The sequence below is a fragment of the Falco cherrug genome, chromosome 3, assembly GCF_023634085.1.
Source record: "Falco cherrug isolate bFalChe1 chromosome 3, bFalChe1.pri, whole genome shotgun sequence".
In the NCBI taxonomy this organism is placed as follows: Eukaryota; Metazoa; Chordata; class Aves; order Falconiformes; family Falconidae; genus Falco; species Falco cherrug.
Window position 1 is genome coordinate 14,212,300 of NC_073699.1, and position 20,643 is coordinate 14,232,942.

The following is a 20,643-nucleotide window of genomic DNA, read 5'->3' on the forward strand; positions in this document are numbered from 1 at the left end:
TCTTCCAAGAACCAGGAGGTCCACGTGGTGCCTCCACCTGTCTCCCACCACAACATCACCGCTGCCTTCCTCCTCCCTCCCACCACAGGTGTTCGTGCAGCCAGCCAACGTAGCTGTCACCAAGATGGATGTCAATAACCTGGCCATGGTGATGGCCCCCAACTGTCTGCGCTGCCAGTCAGACGACCCGCGGATCATCTTCGAGAACACCCGCAAGGAGATGTCCTTCATCCGGGTGCTCATCCAGCACCTTGACACCAGCTTCATGGAGGGCGTCCTATAGCAGCTGCCACTGAGTCCCCCCCATGAGCCCCCTCCCTCCGACCCCACTCGGCCGAGGAGCACAAGCCAGACCCTACAGAAGAAGGGTGTTGGGTGGCTCACACACACCCCGGCCCAACACCATGGCACCCTTGCCCATCTCCATCCCCCTCTGCCCATCTTGCAACAAGACACAGGACTGTTCCCCATGCCCCACCCCGATCCTCTGGCCATCTCACTGCCCACCTCTTCACCAGCCAGAGGCATCAGCCACTTTAGGGGGTCCCCAGGGACAGCAGCACCTGCAGAGCAGGCAAGGAGCATCCTGGTTCCCCACGGACAGGCGGCATCTCCAGCCCAGGTGTCCTGCATGGCTGTGGGTGGCAGCAGGGACCTGGCGAGCGGGTGATGGTGTAGGGTACAGCGGAGGCTGGGCAGGGACGGGGGGAGCCAAATGGGCTCCCCCGCATCTCTGTTGGGTTTGGGTCTTTGGCTGAGAGCAGATCTGTGGGGCAGCCATGGGGCAGGGAGCACCTCCAGGGTCAGGAGGAGCCGCTGGTGCTGAGCTGAGCAAAGGTCGAGCACCCAGAGAACGTGGCACATTAGGGACCAGAGCAGCAAGTTGTCCCAGTGCCAGGAGAGTCCCAGCCCACAGGGAAGAAGACCACGGGCACAACGGGGGTGCATCTTGCGGCAGAGCTGGGTGCACCCAGGAGTGGGTGCTTGGGGTCCCTTTGGGAGCTGTTGTGCCCCAGGTGGCTCATTGCAGCCCGTTGCCCATCCTGGGGTGCTGGAGGACCTGGGCAGGCAGGTCACTGCCCACAGACAACACAGTGCCCATCCTTGGCACTGCACCGGATCCATCTCACCACATGCTGGCATCGCTGGACCCCAAAGGACCTGTCTCATCACCCACCATGTCTGCTTGGCCCTGCTGGACCTGTCACAGGACCATCATCTGCTGCTGGCCTTGAAAGACCCATCCTGACACCTACCATGTCTGCTTGGCCCTGCTGGACCTGTCACAGGACCATCATTTGCTGCTGGCCTTGAAAGACCCATCCTGACACCCATCATCTCTGCCTGGCCCTGCTGGACTCATCTTGGCACCCATCATCTCTTCCTGGTCCTGCCCAACCTACCTTGGCACCCATAATCTCTGTTTGGTCCTCCTGGACCCACCTTGGTGTCCATCATCTCTTCCTGGTCCTGCTGGACCCATCAGGGTGCCCATCATCTTCTGCTTCTCCTGGACCCATCTTGGCATCCACCATCTTCTGCTCCTGCTGGACCTACCTTGGTGGCCATCATCTCTGCTTTGTCCTGCTGGACACATCTTGGCATGTCATATCCTAATGGTCCTCCTGGACCCACCTTGGAGCTCATGATCTCCTCCTGGACCTGCGCACACCATTTTGGCACCTGTTATCTCTGCTTAGCCCTGCTGGACACATCTTGGCACCTGTCGTCTCCTTCTGCTTCTCTGGACCCAGTGTGGTGCTTGTCATCTCCTCCTGGTCCTGCCCAACTCATCTTGGTACCCTTCCTCTCTGCTTGGCCTTGCTGGACCATCTTGGCACCTGTCATGTCGTGCTTTTCCTGGACCCATCTTGGTGCCTGTCATCTCCTGGTCCTGCCCAACCCATCTTGGTGCCTGTAATCTGCTTGACCCTACTGGACCACCTTGGTGCCCATCATCTTCTGGTCCCATTAGACCCACCTCAGTGCCCATCACCTGTTCCTAGTCCTGCCCAACTCATCTTGCCACCCATGATCTGTGCTTGGCCCTGGTGGACACATCCTGGCACCTGTAACGTCCTCTTGCTGGACCCACCTTGGCACCCATCATCTCCTGCTTCTCCTGGGCCCGTCTTGATGCCTGTCATCTCCTCCTGGTCCTGCCAAAGTCATCTTGGCACCCATCATCTCTACTTGACCCTGCTGGACACATCTTAGCACCCATCCTCTCCTCTAGGTCCTGCCCAGCCCATCTTGGCACCCATCATCTCCTGGTAGTGCCAAACCCATCCTGGTGCCCATCATCTCTGCTTGGCTCTGCTGGACCCATCTTGGTGCCTGTCATCTCCTCCTGGTTCTGCCAAACCCATCTTGGCCCCCACCATCTCTGCTTGGCCCAGCTAGACACATTTTGGCACTCGTTATCTCCTCCCAGTCCTGCCCAGCCCATCTTGGAATCACATCATCTTCTTGTCCTGCCCAACCCATCTTGGGACCCATCGTCTTCTCCTGGTCCTGCCCAACCTGTCTTGGTGTCATCTCTGCATGGGCTGGCTGGACACATATTGACACCCATCGTCTCCTCCTGCTTCTCCTGGACCCATCTCAGCACCCACCATCTCCTCCTGCTCCTGGCCAGCCTGCCTTGACACCCATCATCTCCTGCTCTTGGACCCACCTTGGCACCCCCATCTCCCCCATCCGCACCACTGGAGTCGAAGGGCCCCCCCAGCAGCGGGATGGGTCCCCCCTCCCCATGGCCACCCCCAAGTGCCTTCGGCTCCACCCAGGGCAAAGCAGGACCGTTGGGGGCACCCAAGGACCCGAGGGGCACCCACCAGGGCAGGGGGGGCACCCATCAGAGTATATAGGTCTATAAAGAGAGTTATTAATTAGAACCCCCTAATTTTTGGGCCAGATGCTATTTTCTCAAGGGGGGGGGGCGCCCAGGGGGGATGTGGGGGGCTCCCCGGGGTGGGGGTGTCTCCTGGAGGGGACAGCCCAGCGCTACCTCCCAGCTCTGCTCACTGCCAGGTGCCGGGGGGGGGGGGGGGTGGGGGGGCAGCAGGGGGGTCCCGGCTTCCTCAGTTTCCATTGAATTATTTTTATTTTCCTCCAGTTTTTATATTTTTTTCTTGATTTTTTTCTCTCTCCTCCCCCTCCAATTTTTTTTTTAGACTCAAGGTTTTATTTATTATTAAAAATGAGAAAATTATTTAAAAAAAAAAAAAAAAAGAGACAAACCCACCCCCGCCACGGCGGGACCCTCCCCACAGTGCTGTGGGGGCAGGGAGCAGGATCCGGCCCCCCTCCCTCCCCCAGGGGTGGGGGGGTGTTTCGGGGGGGTGGAGGGGGTCCCATGGGCTGCCGAACTCTGTAATTGGGGGGGGTGGACGTATAGAAGCGCCGCCCCATCATGTGAATAAAGCTATGTATGGACAGTGCTTTGTTGCTGCTCGTTCACTCTGGAGCAGATCAAGGGCTGGGGGGTGGGGGGGGGGGGTGGTGGGCACAGAGGCCCTATAGGGGTGGCTGCAAGGGCCTGGCTGCACGCTATGGGGTGTGCAGGGCTGTATAGGGCCCATGTAAGCTGCAGAGGGCTCTATATAAGGCCCACCCATGCCATATAGCCTCTATAGGGGTGTACATAGTCATGAGCACCTGCCATGCAGGCTGTATAGTGTATGGGCACCCCCTGCAAGCAGTATAGGGTGTACCAGGCAGTATAGGATGCATGGGGCAGTGTGCGTACCCCCACCACCACCCCCAAGGGTGTATGGGATGTATAGATCCACCCAGGGGGCGTAGGAATGCACATAGGGTGTATGCAGGGTGTATAGGGGTGCTGGGAGGTGTATAGGGTCAAACAGGGGGTGCACATGGGATATACAGGGGCATAGCAAGAGATGGGGAAGCACTGCAGTATATATGGGTACATGAAGCTGCATAGAGTATGGATAGGGTGTATATAGGGGTATATAAACGTCCCCAGAGGTACATAAATCTACACAGGGATATATATAGGTGTACATAAAGATGCCCAGGCTACACAGAGGGGTTGCACAGGGGTGCAGGGAAGGGGCACAGGGAGGGTATGACAGTGTATAGGGTGCATGGATATATGGGTGTGTATAGGGCACAGAGTGGGTGCAGGGGTGTATAGGGTGCAGGGGTGTCTGTAGGGGTGGGTTGGTGTATCTAGGAGAGGTATGGGTGTGTACAGGATCACGTGCATCTATACAGGGGTGCGAGCATGTCTATGGAGTGAGTCTTTATAGGGGTACATGGGTCTCTATAGGGGTCTGAGTATCTATAGGGGGTGTAAGGAGTGTGTATAGGGGCACACGGGGTGTATGGGTGTCCATAGAGGAGGGTGTCTATTCAGGTATGGGTGTCTGTAGGGAGTATGGGTATCATCTGTAGGCCAGGAGATTATCTGTAGGGGCAGCTGGATGTGTACAGATAGTATGGGTGTCTATAGGGGGTACAGGTGCCCGCATGGGTGCCTATAGGTGGTATGGCTGCCTATAGAGTTGCATGGGTGCCTATAGGGGGTGTGGGCATATACAGGGGTGCACAGGGGGTACATGGGTGTCTATATAGTGTGTAATGGTGTATGCAGGAGCGCACGTGCCGGTGTCTATAGAGGTGCGTGGGTGTCTGTCGGGGTGCAGAGATGCCTGCAGCAGTTCACGGGCCGTGCGGGGTGGGGCGGGTGCCCATGGGGGCTGTGAGTGTCTACAGGGGCGCCCAGGGGTGCATGGGTATCCATAGGCAGCAGGGGTCTACGGGGGCTCTGGGAGTCCATAGGCAGCGGGGGGCTGCCTACAGGGGCTCTGGGTGCCCAAAGGCGACGGGAGATCTACAGGCGCTCTGGGTGTTCCCAGGGGCAGCTCCCCCGCCCCGGGCTTCCGGGGCCGGCGCAGGCTCCGCCCGGAGCGGTGCCGCTGTGGGACCGGCCCGGACCGGCCGCTTCCGGGGGCGGGGCCGTGGGGGCGGGGCGGGGCCGGGGCGGTGTGTCGGGGCCGCGCCGGGGCGGGATGCGGCTGGTGGCGGCGCTGCGGGCCGGGGCCGGGGCCGGGTACCGGCAGGGGCAGAGCCCGGCGCCGCGCACCCGCGAGTACTTCTACTACCTCGACCACCAGGGCCAGGTACCGACACCGCACCGGGGCCCCTCGCTCCGGGGGGGCGCGGCACCGGGGGGTAAACGGGGGCACCGGGTCCCGGGTGGATCCCAGCCCAATCCCAGACACAGGGATCCCGGACAGACCCCACAGAGGCCCCAGGTGGGCCCTGGACAGATCCCAGATGGATCTCGAACAGCCCAGACAAGCTCAGGACAGATCTCGGACAGATCCCAGACAGATCTAAAAAAAACCCCTGGGCGGAGTGAGGACAGACCCCAGACCAATCCCAGATGGATCCCAGACAGACCCCAGAGAGACCCTAGATGGACTCAGGACAGACCCCAGACAGGGACCCCGCACAGATTCTAGTCACACCCCAATCAGACTCCAGACAGATCCCAAACAGATCCCAGAAAGGCCTGGGACAGGCCCCAGATAGATCCCAAACAAACCCAAGACAAATCCTGCAGACAGATCCCTCTCCAAAAAACTCTAGACCCACTCAGGACAGATCCTGGATGGATGAAACTCAGACAGATCCCAGAGAGATCCCAAGGAGAACCCACATGGGTCCATGGCAGATCCCAGATGGATCCTGGACAGATGCCAGTGAGACCCCAGGCAGACCCTGGATGGATCGCAAAAGATCCCAAACAGACCCTGGACAACCCCCCACCCCACCACCACCAAAAGACCCTAAATGGACGCGGGACAGACCCCAGGCAGACCCTGGATAGATCCCAAAAGGATCCCAAACAGACCCTAGATGGATCCCAAAAGTATCCTGCCAGGATCTTCCTGCCAGGGGCTTCAGGCAGTTTTGAGGCTTTTTTCTGCTTTTCCACAGCTTTTCCTGGATGACACTAAAGTCAAGAACTTCATCACGTGCTTCAAAGGTACCAGCACCCCCAGAACCCCCACCCTCCCCGCCCCCCCCTCATCCTTAATTGGGGGGCAGAGCCTTAATCAGGATCTGATCCTTAACTGGGGTCTCATCCTTCATTGGGATCTCATCTCAGTTGTGGTCTCGGGCTTAATTGGGGGGAGGGGCAGCTGCGCACTTGGCAGCAGGGTCAGGGAGGGAGGGTGCCCCCCACACCGGTGCCTTTGCAGGTTGTTATTTGCATATTCATTACCTTATTAATTAAGTAGCTCCTGCTATTAATAGCTTCCGCTTGCGCTTCCCGGCACAGTAATTCCTCCAAGCCGACTGCTCCTCCCTCTGCCAGCCCCCCAAAATAGGGTCCCACTAATGAACAGCCCCCTACCCCGCGGCTAATCACCCCCCTGGGGGTTAACTGCGGGGGCGCAGTGAGCTGACACCTGCCCGCCCGGCAGATGTAGGGTTCCTCACCTTCTTCTTCAAGCGGCTGGAGCCGAACCGGAGCGGGCGTTACGAGGCCGAGTTCCCGTTCCTGTCACTCTGCGGCCGGGAGCGGAACTTCCTCCGGTGTGACGATCGTCCCATCGTCTTCACCCAGCTGCTGCCGGGTGCCGGCGGGCGCCAGCTCCTCTCCTACTGCGGCGGTGGTGAGCGCCTGGCTGTGCCCTTCCAGCCCCAGAGCTTGGTGATGTTGCCGGAAAACGGGCGGCTCTACCATCCGGCACCGGCGCAGGCGGGTGGCGCAGGCTTGGTGCGCTCAGCGCTGGCCTTCGAGTGGAGTCCCGGCTTCGAGTACGGCTGCGGGCAGGCGCAGCCCCCCACTCATTTCACCTGGGAAGGGCAGCGCTACCAGCTCACCCAGGAACTGCTGCCGCTGCTCCGCGCCGGCACACCGGGCTGTGCTGGGGAAGCGCTGGCTGTCCCCATCACCCCACGTCAGGGCTGAGGTGGGGATCCCAAGCCATCCCCATCACCAGTGAGGTGGGGATGGGGTATGGACCCCCAGCACCCCCACGCCGATGAGAAAACAGGGGGCAGACCCAGCACCGGCTCACCCATGGCAGGGTGTGCCCTGCCGTGGCGGCCAGGACCCCTGCTAGGCTCTGGGGAAAAAAAAAAAAAAAAAAAAAAAGCTAAAACCTCACGGGCGAGCTGTGCTGTCTCCTCACTGCAGTGCGCCAAACGCCCCCCGGGACTTGGGGTATGGGGGGGCTTTGGGGAACAAAGCACAAGTGCAGAGTTATTGCAGGGTCTGCCCTAAGCAGTGCCATGGTTGCAGTTTCTGTCATAACCCCAACACCTCCCAAGCAACTGCAATTTATTAACCAGACTCCCGGCATTAATTAATCAGCTAAGGATGGCCTAGACACCGGTCTGCCTGTAGTCGGCGTGCTGTCCCAGAGACACGAGGCATGGCCTGAGACACGAGGCCGGCTGGGGCTGATGCTGGTGAACACTGAGACAGTGAAAGGTATTGGAAAAGCACCAGGACAAGGAGGAAACACCAAATCTGGGGAGGAGGGAGGGGCTGCGGCGCATCGGTGAGGCTGCGGCGCTTCACCGGGTGCCATGGGGCAGGGGGAAGGCTCCAAGCTTTGCACCAGCTACAAGGCAAAGTAGTCGAGGGCGCTGTGCCGGCAGAGACTGGTGGTCCAGACAGCGCTGGCTCTGCCAGAGTTCACCAGCATCTGGCGCAGCTTGGCGCTCACCGCAGCGAAGCGTTCCTCATCCACCACGTCCTCAAAGAGCCAGCCAGAGGCAGAGGGCAGCTGGGGCGGCTCCTGGCTGTAGCAGTCCACGGGGTAAGGGTAGACAACCAGGTGTAAATCTGGCAGAACCACAGTTTTCCCTAACAAGGTCTGGAGTCCCCGCGTGGAAAGGGGGTTGCCAAAAAGTCCCAGGCAGTGGAGACGGGAGCAACGGCAGAGGGCCGGCAGCAGGGCCTCCAGCCGGGCGTCTGTCAGCTGGCACTCCATGAGGTCCAGGTGGAGGAGAGAGGCCGAGGTCTCCTCCAGGAGATGCTGGAGAGGTTGGAGAAAGTTCTCGGAGATGTTGTGGCCGCTCAGGTCCAACTTCTTCAGCGCTGGAGCATGAGGGCTTTGGGAAAGGAAGGCGAGGTCGCTGGGAAGGAGGTAGCAGAAGGCCAGCTCCAGGCTTTCCAGGGGAACCTGCAGGTCACTGCCGGGGTGGGGAGAGTGAGCCATGAGCCCCCCGAGGCCGTCACCGTGCAGGGTGTGGGCCAGGAGGGAGCTGCCACCGCACTAAACCTTGTATTAAATCTTTGAACGATGCGGGGGACGGTTCCCATATTCCTGGTGGAACCAAACCACACTAGGGAATGGCAGCCAACCCACCCAAATCCCAAACCCCCACGTGCGAGCGGGAACCCTTGAATTCCCCACCCCAGGGCAGGTCAGGGACCTGCTCCGCCAGGAACTTACCCGAGAAGTTGCCTCAGTTTCCCTGAAAGCCGGGAGGAACCCAAGTTGAGTTCCTTAAGGCAGGGCAGCCTTCCTAGCTCCATGGCGAGGCGCTGGAGGCCGGCATCCGTCCCCGTCACAAGCCGCCGCACATCGATGTTGCTGTAGGGCAGCTTGAGGCTGAGGAGGTTGGTGAATCTGGCGAGGTGCGGCAAAATGGCACAGAGGCCTGCCAGGCCCAGGTTGTTGAAGCGCAGATCCACCCGCCGCACGCCGGTGGGTTCCAAGGACTCCAGCAAACAAACGGTGCTGGCAACAGAGAGCTCCTCAGCGTGGAAATCCCGGCATCTGAGGCACAGGGGGCTGGCCGTGCCAGTCTGTAGAGCATCCCGTAGGATGCCATAGGACGTGCAGTTGACAAAGAGATCGGCACGGACCTCCACGCCGATGGGCTGCAGGGCCGCTGAGGCACCGGAGGGACCTTTATGTCGCTTGGAGCCGCGTTTCAGGCACTCGCTTTGGTGTTTGGAGACTTCAATGCAGGCTTTGGCCAATGCCACTGTGCCAGACCACAGACTCATCCTCTCCGGGCCGCGGTCGGTGTCGTCGTCCTGGAGACCCGTCATGTCCAGCACCCGCAGGCAGCACCGTCTCTTGCTGGGCAAAGACAAGAAACAGGTAAATAAACGAGCAGGGAAACTGGGGAACTGCAACAACCATGCAGCTGGCTCCTGGGAGAGCTGTGGCTATCTGGTGGCTCACTCCTGCCCTGAGGCAGGGTGAGGGTCACAGTCCTGCTCTCCTCCAGTGTTACCGGTGCACAAAACAAACCCAGTGCCAACCCACAGCTCCCTCCCTTCACCACAGCCAGAGCTCGCAGCCCCAGGACAAGCATCGTCACCTCCATCACCCCGAGGAGGAAGGAAACGGCTCTCATGGCATTTGGCATCCCAGTACCCACCTGGTGCCATGGCAGGGCTCCTGCAGCACCTGGCGGAGATGTGCCACGACAGCCAAAATGACAGCCTGCACACACAATTTGCTGGGTTTCTCCCCAAGGAGTGGGTGACGGTCACGGTAACGGCTATGGTGGCCCAGCAGCTGCTGGAAGCTGAGGACGGGGAAGGGCCACATCCCCACCAGGTCCCGCAGCGCCAGTGTCCGCCCGTCCAGGAAAGCGGCTTGGAAGAGGACGGGGTAGAGCTCAGCGGGGAGCAAGTCCAGGGCACGGCGGGCACTGGGGTGGTGGCTCAGCAGCCGGCGGGCACAGAGGAAGACGAGGGAGTGCATGGCACCCGGCACCGAGGGGCTGTGGGCAGGGAGGGAGCAGACAGACAGCAGGTGAGGCTGGGGGGTGCAGAACATGGCTCCACAGGCAGCCCCACGGCGCAGGGGCAGCCCCACGGCACCTCCTCAGCAGGCGGCACACATCCTGCCCCTCAAAGGCCCCCCACGGCAGGAGGGTAGAGCCCCTCACCAAAGGGGCACCCCATGGTGAGACCCGTAAACTGCCCCCCCTAGCACACGGGCCCCCCAGCACCTCTAACCCGGCCACCCCATCATAGGGACCCCCAGTCCCCCCAAAATGGCGTCCCCCGGCCCCGCCCCCTCACCGCGCTCCCGCAGCCCCCAGCTCTCCACTGGGCCCGCCGCTGCTCCGCCCCTGCGCATGCGTGCTGCCGCCTGACACGAGCGCGCACCAATCAGAGAACGCACTCTCATAGGGAAGGCGGGCCCAAAACCGTTCCTCGGCGACGCCACAGCTCTTCGCTTTCTTATTGCCTTCTGCCGCTGTCCGTCACCTCTCCTTCCCTTCCCATTGGCTGAGGCGCGGCGGGAGCGGGAGGTTCGCTTCCCTGCCGCTCCCCGCTCCCCCGCCGCTCTGAGGCTCGGGTGCCTGAGTACCCCCGGGCGCCATGGAGCGGCAGCAGGAGGTGAAGGCCCTGCTGAAGCAATGGGAGGCGGCCTTCCTCCGTGAGCGGCGGCGCAGGCCCAGCCAGGTAGCCGGTGCCCGGGGACGGCGCGTGGGCCGAGGCCCGTGGGGCCCTGCCCCGGCTGGTGCTGGCGGCGGGGCTGCGGCAGCACCCGGGTGGGCCGGAAAGCCCTGACGGGGATCCCCCGGGGGGGGCTGCTCGCTCGCCGGGAGCCCGTTTCCCGGGATCACTGCCCCGGCGGGCAGCACGCTGCGCCCCCGGCAGGGTCCCTGCCTCTCCCTGTAGCCTGTTTCCTGCACCGGCAAAGCCGAGCGAGGCTCCCCTGGCAAAGCCTGACGACACTGCCGTAAGGCCCGTCATTTTGTACCTAAAGAAGTTACAGAACAGACATCCTCGAGTCTGGAACAAGCGTAACACTGCCCCAACCACAATTTTATTTGGGGGAAAAAAAACCCAAACTAGCAAAGAGATAGAAGCCCTTTCTCGTTCTGCAGTCACAGAAAATAACGATAATTTCCTCCATAGCCTGAAATAATGATCTCTTGCGCATTTGCCTTGCAGGCGGACATCGAAGCAGCTCCAGAGGACACCCAACGTGAGTGGCAGCTGTGCCACCCTACCACCCCAAGGTGGTGCTTCAAGGCTGGGGGTGACCCCTCATGCCAAGGGTTTGACATCGAGGGGGCAGTCTTTAGCAGCATATGTTAATGCAGAAACTGATGAGGTTTTACAGTAAGTACCACGTGTACCCAAAACCAGCCTTTACTTGCTGTTACAGGGCTCTACAAGGAGTACAAGATGCTCAAGAAGCAAAGAAAGGAGTTGGATCCTTCCCAGCTTAGCCCCTCCTGCCAGCCAGCAGCACAGGAGATTCCAACTACAGAGCAGGTACTGGAGAAACCCCCACTCTGGCCTTGAGTTTTGTCTCCAGGAGCCTTTCCTCACCCTTGATGCAAGCGCTTCAGGGTGTTTCCACTTTGTCCTTCACTGCAGGCAAAGCCACGGTTGTCCCTCCTGTTTATAAAGCAGTTTATTTGACCTTAGGAGGGAAAATTGTCCAACTGGCACCATATAACACCTATTTTTGGCTTGGTGGATGAATAAGGCACCCCAAACAGAGCATGTAAGGGTGGGGGTAGGAAATTTAACACCTGCAGTCCCTCATGTGCTTTACACTCGCCAGCATCCAGGCTGCTGAAAGTGCAGGCTTTCAGCAATTGCCTCTTAACTCAATACAATTGCCTCTTAACAAGGCAACAATTAAGCCAGTCCCTGTACTTCAGGTGAGGCAATAACTGCTCCAGGGTTTTTTTTTCTCCCCAAGAGGTGCTGTATGTGCTGTCTGCGCTGTCTGTGGCCAAAAGACACTGTGGCGTGATAATACCGTGCTTGTTCTCCAGCTCCTTTCTCCTCTTGGAGGTATTGGAGCTCATCTTTGTGATAGGATTCACAGTTTGGGGATTTAAAAGTTTGGATTTAACAGGTTAAGGGATTTAATGGTTTGGATTTAATAGTTTGTGGGTGTCATTTGCAGGTGCCAGACTTCGGTTGTTGGGGTGCACACCTGAACCGGCAGCCAAAAGCCCCCAAGCTGAACCATCGCAGCCACGCTGTGCCAAAAGCCTCAGTGCAATACTATGGGATGAAGCTGAAATCCAACCTGGGAGCTGCCAGGAAGGTTAGGGCTTGCTGGGAATCAGCACTGAGCACTGCGGCTCAGAGAAGCTTCTCCTGAAGCTGCTTGTGACCTCTTTTCCCTCTTGTGGCTGCTCAGAAGTCATGGCCTGCTCCGGCCAGAATCCCCCACTGTTAGTGGAGGGTGGGAGCTGGGGGTAGGGAACACCCACAAACACTGGCAAGGGTCCTGTTTGATTTGGAGGCAGGGCACTGAGTTTCAGTGGATGACCTGACCCCTGTCTGTCCATCCCCCGACATGCAGGAGACACCCCTGACCCCAAGGAAGACCCTGACTCCCAGGAGGACCACAGCTGTCCCTAGACTTCAGACAAATTTGGGGAGTGGTGACAAAGCCGCATCCTCAGCACCGGCAGAGCCTTTGCAGAGCAAGGGAGGCGAGCCGGGAGATCTCCTCCTTCCTCCCTCAGTGTCAGAGCTGGCCCCCATCATCCTTGCTGCGGGGCTGAAGTCCCCACCACCACCACTGCCACCGAATAAATTCCAGCAGCTGAAGCAGACAGTGGCACAGAGGCTGGGCTCGCTGGATCCTGCCTGGCTGCAGAGGTGCCAAGGGACACCTGGGGATGAGGGGACAATACTGGGTGCCACGCAGGAAGGGGAGCAGGGAGAGGTCAGCTGGGCCCCCTCAAAGCAGGAAGGGACTGGTGGAGAAGTATCGGTGGGAGATTCCAGGAGGAAAAGGCCATGTGGAGATGGTGGAGACAGCATGGCAGCTTCCACAAAGCTCAAGCGGTGCCGCCAAGGCTCAGCCGAGGGAGCGTTAAGTGCTGCCAGCGGGCTGAAGCAGAGCAAGGAGGAAGGGGAGGAGGAGAAAGAGTGTGTGGCAACCCCAAAGGAGAGTGAGAAGGTGCTGGATTCCTCAGAAAACCTCCTGGGGGAGGTGGAAGAGGAGAAACCCAGATCCACCCGCAGAGCAGTCACTGCCAGGTAGGTCCTGTCCCTTGTCAGCAATGCTGGTGTGCTGGCAGCACTGCTGGGTGCTGTGCTGCAAGTTCATCTGCCTCAATGTAGCTCACTGCTTGCTTCAAACTCCTGTTGGGGCATTGCTGGAGCCCTTCAGTTCCCAGCCCCCACCAGTGTTTTCCCTGGGAAACAAAGCCAGCAGTTAAACCAAATCAAACAGGCTGCAGCAATGCCTCGTGGCACTCAAAAGCACCAAAAAGTGGTCAGAAAAGGATGCTGAGGGAGCAAGGGGACTTTTTCCTATCAATTTTTATAAATAGTGAGCTGTTCTTTCCTTAATTCCTCCTTTGTGTTTGGCAGGGGAAGGAATAAGTTTTGGGGGGTTTTGAGTCTGATTTTCTTATGTAATTATGCCCTGCGTGCCTTTCACTTCCCCCTGAGTGTCTGCATCGCCTTCAGTTGCATTTAGGGGACAAAAGATTTAGAGATTATTTTCCTCAAAGCCATTCCGTGAGCCGGGAGCGGAGGGGTGGAGGATGGGGACATGATGGCCCCCCACACATGGGCAGGGGGGTTCCTAGCCAACCTCTCTTCCCAGCAGAGCACCTTCACAGAGACGCGGCAACTTTGTCAAGCTTAACCTGAAGAAGAAATCTCATGTCCGAGGTTATGCCCTGCGGGGAAATCGCCTTCGCAAACAGGTAAAGCCGTGCCCAGTGACTGCCTCAGCACTGCCAGCACCTCCCAGGGTATCACTGAAAGCCTCCCGCTGGACAGAACTGTGCTGCTGTCACCACCAAACCCATTTCCAGTCAAATTTAAATTCATCCAATCCAATACAAATTCAAAACTTCCAGCTGTCGCTCGTTGTCATGCCACTATTTGAATTTCCATATTTTGCTTTTAGTTAATTTATGTTGTGACACTGTAGGAGAGCGGCACAGGCACAGCTTGGCTCCCTGCCCCTCCTGCTGCTACCTGAGCTTCCCTGTCTTCAGTGGCAGCTTTGCCCTGAAGACCCTGTGTTAGGGGAAAGACCTCACTGTAGTGGGCTTGTCCTGCAGGGTAAAGAGGGCACTCGGCCTTTCCAGCTTCAGCTCTGCCACAAAAACCTGTTGATTTGGTTTTTTTTAATATCTCCCCATTAATCAATGTGAAATCCTTTAGGATCATCTCTGGGTGAGGCAAGCAGCAGCTGGAAGAAAATGGCCTATGTTTTTTTAAAGCTCGGCATGTTTATGCAGTGCTTTGGCAAAAGCCCGGTGCCATGGTGAAGTCAAATATAATAAAATATACCTTTAATAAAAATAAAAGTATAAAAATAACTGGAGGTGGTCCTGCTTTGCAGGTGTGGAAGCAGAAGTGGCAGAAGAAAGCGGAACAGTACGGGGGAGGCACCAGATCCATTGACCGAAGCTCAGACATCTGCTTCAGTTGTGGCAGGACAGGACACTGGGCATCGGCGTGCCGGGGCCAAGGTGAGGCTTTGGGTGCTGAATTAGGGGTTTGTTTGGCAAAGCTGTGGGCCGAGTTCAGATCTGGCTGTGCCGGAGCAGATGTGACAGAGGTTGGAGGACAGGAAACATTGGTCAGGCGTTCCCACCTCCCTGCAGCTTCTCTCTGCTGTTGGCTTAAGGGTTTTCGGGGATAATAACTTGGGGGCAGAGGATGAAAAGATGAGGTGGTTTCTTTACCGTGGATTTAAGTAGAGAAGAGACCCCTTTCCTGCCTGCAGGGACGGCTGCTGGCCTGCTGCCAGAGGAGAGCAGCCATGCCGATGAAGAAGAGGAGGCTCCCCTGCCCACGCTGGAAGAAGTGGCTCGCAGGACCAACAGCATCTGCCCAGAGCTCTCTGGTGAGGCCCAGGACTTGCCGCGCTGCTGGCTCGCCTCGCTCTCCAGTGACACGCCGTGGCTGGCTCTGGGATGAACTCTTGGGGACATAGAATTGTTTCCTTTTCCCCCTAAGAAGTTTGTTTGAGCTCCTTGGGGGGGTTTCCCTGGGATCAAAAGGTGGTTTTGCCAGCCTGGGTTTATGCTGGGATGCGTATCCTCCAGGAACGCCAGCCTAAAATACAGGCAGGCTCGCCAGGCTTGCTCCTGTGCAGTGGTGGGAGTCCAGGCAGGGTAGGAAAATCCATCTGTGCATTCTGACTGCTGCCTTCATCCCTAGCAGAGAGAAGAGGCAGCAGCCGGGAAGGATCTGAAAAGATTTTGGAGGCACCAACTTACCTGGATGTGCGAAGGATGATGTACGAGCCACCTGCTCCCCCTGTGCCCATGGAGCCCCTCTACAGCCTGGGGCCGGAGGGGAAGGTTCGAGGTATGGCTCCCTGCTGCACACCAAGTAGGGCCACGTGCGTTTGGCCCTCTGGTCCCTGCCTGACTGTGTGTCCTTCCCCTGCAGAGACCCCAGAGGAGGTGTTCAAGGCTCTGAAGGCGCTGGGCTACAGCTCCTTCCGCCCGGGCCAGGAGGTGGCCATCATGAGGATCCTCTCAGGTGGGTTTGTTTCCCCCACGACCTCTCTTCCTCTGCGGGGTTTGGGCTCCCTGTGATCCCCTCCCACACGGGTGGTCCCCAACCCCCCGTTCTGCCAGGCCTGTCCACACTGGTGGTGTTATCGACGGGGATGGGGAAGTCCCTCTGCTACCAGCTCCCCGCTTACCTGTACCACAAGCGCTCCAAGTGCATCACCTTGGTTGTCTCCCCTTTGGTATCCCTGATGAATGACCAGGTACGGCTTGGATGTCCCGGTTTTCCCACCCCAACTCCTGCTTAGACGCTGCTGGGTGTGCAGTGCTGCAGTTAAAGGCTCACATGCACCCAAAATGGGGAGGTGGGTGTTCGGTGGTGACTCCCCCCCAAGTCACTGGAGGCACGAGTGGGTGACAGGCCTCGCTTCCAGGTCTCGGGGCTGCCGCCATGCCTGAAGGCTGTCTGTATCCACTCCAACATGACCAAAGCCCAGCGGGAAGCAGCGATGGAGAAGGTGAGGGACTCAGGGCTGCCAGCCTCAGGGAGACACGTGTGTGTGAAGGTGTCCCCAGTGCCACCTTGCTCGTGCAGCTGCGTGATCCCAATGAAGGCAGTGCTGGACAGTAGCAGTGCCAGTCAGCCTGCTTCCCTGGGAGAGCGGGTAAAACACCCCTTGTGTCGCTCTGGTGCTCCCCGCAGGTGAGGCAGGGCGGGGTGCAGGTGCTGCTGCTCTCCCCTGAGGCGCTGGTTGGTGGAAGCAGCTCAGGATCTGGCTGCCTGCCCTCTGCTGATCACCTGCCGGCCGTAGCCTTTGCCTGCATTGATGAAGCTCACTGTGTCTCCGAGTGGTCCCACAATTTCCGTCCCTGCTACCTGCGGGTCTGCAAGGTGTGAGAGGGGAAGCCCACCCTGAGGCGGAGGGAACCCGTTGGGGTGAGGAGGGACGTCAGGCTCCCACTTTTTCCCTCTTGGCAGGTTCTCCGGGATCACCTGGGCGTGCGCTGCTTCCTGGGGCTGACAGCCACTGCCACCCTGGCCACAGTGCGGGACGTGGCCCAACACCTGGGTATCCCAGCAGAGGAAGGGATAGCGGTGCGCTCCACCGCTGTGCCCCCAAACCTGCACCTCTCAGTCTCGATGGACAGGGACAGGGATCAGGTAGGGACCAGGATGGGTCTAAAGAAATCAAATTAGTTGCTGTGACACTGGGTTCAGGGTGTATCTCCTAGAAGATCCCCAAGCTCTTTTGGGGCACCTTTACCTCCTCTGTCCACAGGCCCTGATCTCCCTGCTGCGAGAGGAGCGTTTTGGGTGCCTGGACTCCATCATAGTCTACTGCACGCGGCGGGAGGAGACAGTTCGCATTGCGGCACTCATCCGGACCTGCCTCCAAGGAGTGCTGGTCAGGGAAGCCAGGGAGCCAGGGCAGGACACTGCTGAAAGGAAGAAAGCGAAGGGTAGGTGAGGTAGCCTCACTCTCCAAAGGGAAGCATGAGCCCAAAACATCCTGTCTGGTGAATCCACACTGGAACAGAGAATCCCTAGGGAGCGAGCTGTGCTTGCAGGACTCTCCACGGAGGTTTCTGGCTCCATCAGCCACCTCCCCCAGGTGCAGAGCAATGCCCTTGGCAGCAGTAAGGCATTTATCTTCCCCCATCTGCATCGCAGGCTTTAAAACTGGGCTTTGATTTTTTTTTCTAGTGACAGCCGATAATGATGGATGCTTATTAGCTGTGGTTAATAAAGCTGGGTGGTGGGATTAGTACACAGGGAGCCTTCGTTGTACAGCTCTGCAGGGTTTTTCTTTCCAAACCTGGTAGCTGTGACTTAGAGTCTTTATTTTTCCCTCAAAATCCACAATTGGATCCATGGCCGAGCTCTGCCTCGCAAAGTGCTGGACGTGTTTGGCCCCAGGGATCCTCTCCCCAGCCTGCTTTGTTTGCTGAAGCTGGGTGAGCTCGTGCCATCCCGCTTCCAAACCAACCAGGGCTTGACGACTTCTGGCAGCTAACAAGGAGCACACATCCCTTTGCCAGGAAGCAGCAGCCCTGCTCCTGCCCAGCACTGATGTCTGCCACAGGCAGGGTTTGCTGCTCGTTTCCATCCCTGATTTAATTAACAGCTGTGCTTTTGAGAAATCACTAATTAAATGCCATTAAAACATCTCTCCCCACTTGCTTTCAGCAAAGAAGAGTGGTCGCCAGCCGCTGAAGTGGATTGCAGATGCTTACCATGCTGGCCTATCCGCTGCCGAACGCTGCCGCATCCAGAACAGCTTCATGAGTGGCCAGCTCCGCGTGGTGGTGGCCACGGTGGCTTTCGGCATGGGGCTGGATAAATCAGATGTCCGTGGTGTTGTACATTACAACATGCCGAAAAATTTTGAGAGTTACGTGCAGGAGATTGGACGGGCCGGGCGAGACGGTGAGCCAGCTCACTGCCATCTCTTCTTGGACCCGGAGGTAATGCTTGCCAGTAGGGTGGGGGGGTCCCCCTAAATTCTGGGGGTCTTTCCCCAAGGCTTCCCGCTGCCTCCCCAGGGCAGGGATCTCCACGAGCTGCGACGCCACATTTACGGTGACACGGTGGATTTTTTCACTGTCAAGAAGCTGGTGCAGAAGGTTTTTTCTCCCTGCAAGTGCTTGGAGCTGCACCAGAAACACCAGGATGTCATCAGGGTGAGGAAGGGGCTGAGGCCCCCACTCCCGTGGCCTTCCCAGCTTCTTAACTCATTCAGTAATGAGCTAACAAGGCAGAAGAACCTTTGTGGGCTGGTGGCCGCATTGGGGAGCTTAAATCAGTTGAGGGAAGGTTGGGGTGAAGTGAGCTGTGGTGTAAGATCTGGCCAGGAACAGGCAAGAGAGCAGTTGAGATGTCACACAAGGGAAGGCAGGAGCCTGCCTGTCCTCTGACTGGTGACACCACACTGCGTGGTGCATCCCTTGCAGGATGGGGAGGTGAAGGATGCCAAAATGGCCGAGCTCTTGGAGGAGATGGTGGAAGAGGACAGTAGCGTGACGAGGCAGAGCAGGCAGCGGGTGTGCTACAAGCACGAGCGAGCTATCCCCATCCAACAAACTGTGGAGTCCCTGGACATACGGGAGGAAGGTGAGGTGGGGAAATCGGCCCCAAGTGAGGCCAGGGGGGGTCCCAAAGGGGATCAGGGTCCCTCTGCAGCTCCTCCCTGTCTTGCAGGCATCGAGACCCTCCTGTGCTACCTGGAGCTGCACCCGCAGCGCTGGCTGGAGCTGCTGCCTCCCACCTACTCTTCCTGCCGGCTGCAGTGCTATGGGGGACCCCAGCAGCTCCGGGCCACAGCGCGGAGGTTAGAGCTGCGCCGAGGGGCACCGCTGTGAATGCCACAGTGTTCCCTGTGCCAGGAGCAAGCCACCGCAGCATAGTCTCTGCTGGGTGGGAGCTGCTCCACGGTTCTGGGGTCTGCTGGAGGTAAAAAACAGGCTCCAAGCCATGGTACCAGTGGGTTCCTGGTGTCTCTTGCCCTCAGGTCTCCCCCTGTCGCTGTCTTCATGGCCCGGGAGCGCCTGGCAGGGAGGGACCACAGCCAAGCCAGCTTGCTGGAGTTCGACATGGTCTCGCTGAGCGACTCCATGGGTTGGGAAGTAGCGCTGGTGAAACGTGCCCTGCGCCAGCTCCAGTGGGATCCACAGCTGCGGAAAGGTACTGGTGTCCCTGCGTTCCTTGGAGGGGTGAGTCCCTGTGACACCAGCAGCTGGCTGGGTTTCAGTGCCGGATCTGGGTGAGCACCAGCTCAACCAGCTCTTGGCGCCTTCAGACAGCTGCAGCGCAGGGAAGAGTGGGGTCATGGTAGAGTTTGGAGATTTCTCTTTCCACCTACGTGCTTACGGTGACCTCACCGACCAGGAGCTGGACTCCGTCTGTGATTTCCTCCACCAAAGGGTGGTGGCCAGGGAGAAGATGGCTCTTGGCCAACTCCGCACCTGTTTCCAGGCCTTCCAGAGGTGAGTGTGGGTGAAGACCACCCAACCCCTACAGACCACTCCCTCCCAGTTTGGGACCCGTTTTGGTACTGGAAAGGGAGGAGACTGATGTCAGGGCACAGTGTGGCCTTCCAGACCTGCAGTCCTCACCCTGTGGAGGAGGAGGAGGAGAAGAGCTCCTGCCTGAAGGCTCTGCTCAGCAACTACTTCGAGAAGGAGCCTGCTGGAGAGCAGGCTGAACATGGCTGTGAGGAGGAGGAGGAGGACGAAGATCTCAGTGATGCTAAAGTGAGCAAATCCACTTTTATTGGGAGCTGCTTCAGGCTCTGACTGTCAGCTGGTATTTCTGGTACACGGCACCTCCAGTTTAGGTGACACCAGAGATGGGTTTGGGATGAGGAAGAGGAGGGAGGCCCTTGCTATGTCCCTTCTTTTGCAGCTGCGGGAGTGGGAGAGCCAGATCCGCGCTGACATCCGCCATTTCCTTGCCATCCGCCAGGACGAGAAGTTCTCTGGCCGAGCCATCGCCAGGGTATTTCATGGCATTGGTAAGAGTGGTGGGCAGGTGCCAAATTGGGTGTCTTCCACCTTGCTCCGGCACCTGCCCATCCCCTCCTAACCGGGGGCTTTGCCCGCTCCCTGCAGGCAGCCCCTGTTTCCCCGCCCAGGTCTATGGCCGTGATCGCCGGTTCTGGAGGAAATATCTCTCCTTCGATTTCCACCGGCTCGCCCGTCTGGCCACCGAGGAGATCCTGGCCAGCAGGTGATGGCAGGAGCCGAAAGGGCAGAGCCACCCCATGCTCCAGGGACGGTGGTGCCACACAGGCCATCACTGTGGCCCTCGGGGCTGTGCCAGCTGCCATCACCCCCCGAGGACCCCGTTTGGGGCGGTGAGCAGAGACCACCCTTCCGCCAAGAAGTGGGGCAGAGGAAGCACAGGCTTGTTCGTGGTGCGCGCTGCCCCTGCCTGCCTTGCCCTGCTGCTGCGTAGGAGCGGCTGGGGAGGCCAAGTGCTGCCTCCGACAGGGGTCCTGCCTCCTCGGGTGGGCTGCCCGCCCTCAGCCTGTCCCTGTGCCGGCAGGGATTTTTGTCTGGATTTTAATAATGAATTAATAAAGGACACTGATCTTTAACCCCTGTGCCGCTGCCTACAGTTCACTGCCTGTGCCTTGGGGAGTGAATTGGCTTTGGGTGACGACCCTCCTTCATGGGGGGGGGGGGGGGGGCGTTGCCATGGTGATGTAG

At 58.8% G+C, this 20,643-nt stretch overlaps 4 protein-coding genes across 15 annotated transcripts in view; 3 read left to right on the forward strand and 1 right to left on the reverse strand.

The window, feature by feature from the left end:
• Positions 1 to 2,793, forward strand: part of ARHGAP39 (Rho GTPase activating protein 39) — a 148,170-nt gene extending 145,377 nt beyond the window's left edge. For all 6 annotated transcript variants that reach the window (XM_055704560.1, XM_055704559.1, XM_055704562.1 and 3 more), the window contains one exon: positions 89 to 2,793. In XM_055704560.1, coding sequence (XP_055560535.1) covers positions 89 to 283 — 195 coding nt within the window. In that variant the 3' untranslated portion in view covers positions 284 to 2,793. The remainder of the gene's footprint in view (positions 1 to 88) is intronic.
• A 2,120-nt stretch (positions 2,794 to 4,913) lies between these two features.
• Positions 4,914 to 7,110, forward strand: C3H8orf82 (chromosome 3 C8orf82 homolog). Its single transcript, XM_014276963.3, has 3 exons — positions 4,914 to 5,150; positions 5,974 to 6,022; positions 6,465 to 7,110. Exons 1-3 carry the CDS (start codon positions 5,040 to 5,042, stop codon positions 6,953 to 6,955), a joined length of 651 nt encoding a protein of 216 aa, XP_014132438.2. The 5' UTR covers positions 4,914 to 5,039; the 3' UTR covers positions 6,956 to 7,110.
• Positions 7,111 to 7,244: 134 nt separating this feature from the next.
• Positions 7,245 to 10,110, reverse strand: LRRC14 (leucine rich repeat containing 14). 2 transcript variants are annotated; one of them, XM_055704565.1, is made up of 4 exons: positions 10,043 to 10,110; positions 9,391 to 9,738; positions 8,451 to 9,086; positions 7,245 to 8,187 (listed from the first exon to the last, which is right to left on the reverse strand). In XM_055704565.1, exons 2-4 carry the CDS (start codon positions 9,717 to 9,719, stop codon positions 7,614 to 7,616), a joined length of 1,539 nt encoding a protein of 512 aa, XP_055560540.1. In that variant the 5' UTR covers positions 9,720 to 9,738; positions 10,043 to 10,110; the 3' UTR covers positions 7,245 to 7,613. The 2 variants fall into 2 exon arrangements, with proteins under 2 accessions (XP_055560540.1, XP_005435535.3); XM_005435478.4 differs by lacking the exon at positions 10,043 to 10,110 and having other exon boundaries at positions 9,391 to 9,957.
• Positions 10,111 to 10,195: 85 nt separating this feature from the next.
• RECQL4 (RecQ like helicase 4) lies at positions 10,196 to 20,531 on the forward strand. 6 transcript variants are annotated; one of them, XM_055704557.1, is made up of 24 exons: positions 10,196 to 10,429; positions 10,925 to 10,958; positions 11,142 to 11,251; positions 11,898 to 12,041; positions 12,303 to 12,988; positions 13,563 to 13,665; positions 14,313 to 14,442; positions 14,700 to 14,819; positions 15,137 to 15,286; positions 15,371 to 15,463; positions 15,562 to 15,698; positions 15,870 to 15,953; positions 16,139 to 16,327; positions 16,415 to 16,597; positions 16,716 to 16,896; positions 17,624 to 17,901; positions 17,980 to 18,117; positions 18,388 to 18,547; positions 18,635 to 18,764; positions 18,945 to 19,117; positions 19,233 to 19,419; positions 19,521 to 19,686; positions 19,838 to 19,946; positions 20,067 to 20,531. In XM_055704557.1, the coding sequence occupies exons 1-24, from the start codon at positions 10,346 to 10,348 to the stop codon at positions 20,078 to 20,080; spliced, it is 3,783 nt and encodes a 1,260-aa protein (XP_055560532.1). In that variant the 5' UTR covers positions 10,196 to 10,345; the 3' UTR covers positions 20,081 to 20,531. The 6 variants fall into 6 exon arrangements, 5 of the variants coding, with proteins under 5 accessions (XP_055560532.1, XP_055560531.1, XP_055560529.1 ...); XM_055704556.1 differs by having other exon boundaries at positions 15,140 to 15,286; positions 20,044 to 20,530; XM_055704554.1 differs by having other exon boundaries at positions 20,044 to 20,529.
• The last annotated feature ends 112 nt before the right edge of the window (positions 20,532 to 20,643 follow it).

Bases quoted from the DNA above. Each gene is read 5' to 3' on its own strand.
- C3H8orf82 (XM_014276963.3), top strand. From the start codon at position 5,040: ATGCGGCTGGTGGCGGCGCTGCGGGCCGGGGCCGGGGCCGGGTACCGG. The intron at 5,151-5,973 runs GTACCGACACCG...GCTTTTCCACAG, and splicing joins ACCTCGACCACCAGGGCCAG to CTTTTCCTGGATGACACTAA. The intron at 6,023-6,464 runs GTACCAGCACCC...CCCGCCCGGCAG, and splicing joins CTTCATCACGTGCTTCAAAG to ATGTAGGGTTCCTCACCTTC.
- LRRC14 (XM_005435478.4), bottom strand. From the start codon at position 9,794: ATGTTCTGCACCCCCCAGCCTCACCTGCTGTCTGTCTGCTCCCTCCCT. The intron at 9,087-9,390 runs GTGGGTACTGGG...GTCTTTGCCCAG, and splicing joins GAGCCCTGCCATGGCACCAG to CAAGAGACGGTGCTGCCTGC. The intron at 8,188-8,450 runs GTAAGTTCCTGG...CCACCCCGGCAG, and splicing joins AAACTGAGGCAACTTCTCGG to TGACCTGCAGGTTCCCCTGG.
- RECQL4 (XM_055704554.1), top strand. From the start codon at position 10,346: ATGGAGCGGCAGCAGGAGGTGAAGGCCCTGCTGAAGCAATGGGAGGCG. The intron at 17,902-17,979 runs GTAATGCTTGCC...CTGCCTCCCCAG, and splicing joins ATCTCTTCTTGGACCCGGAG to GGCAGGGATCTCCACGAGCT. The intron at 18,765-18,944 runs GTTAGAGCTGCG...TCTTGCCCTCAG, and splicing joins CTCCGGGCCACAGCGCGGAG to GTCTCCCCCTGTCGCTGTCT.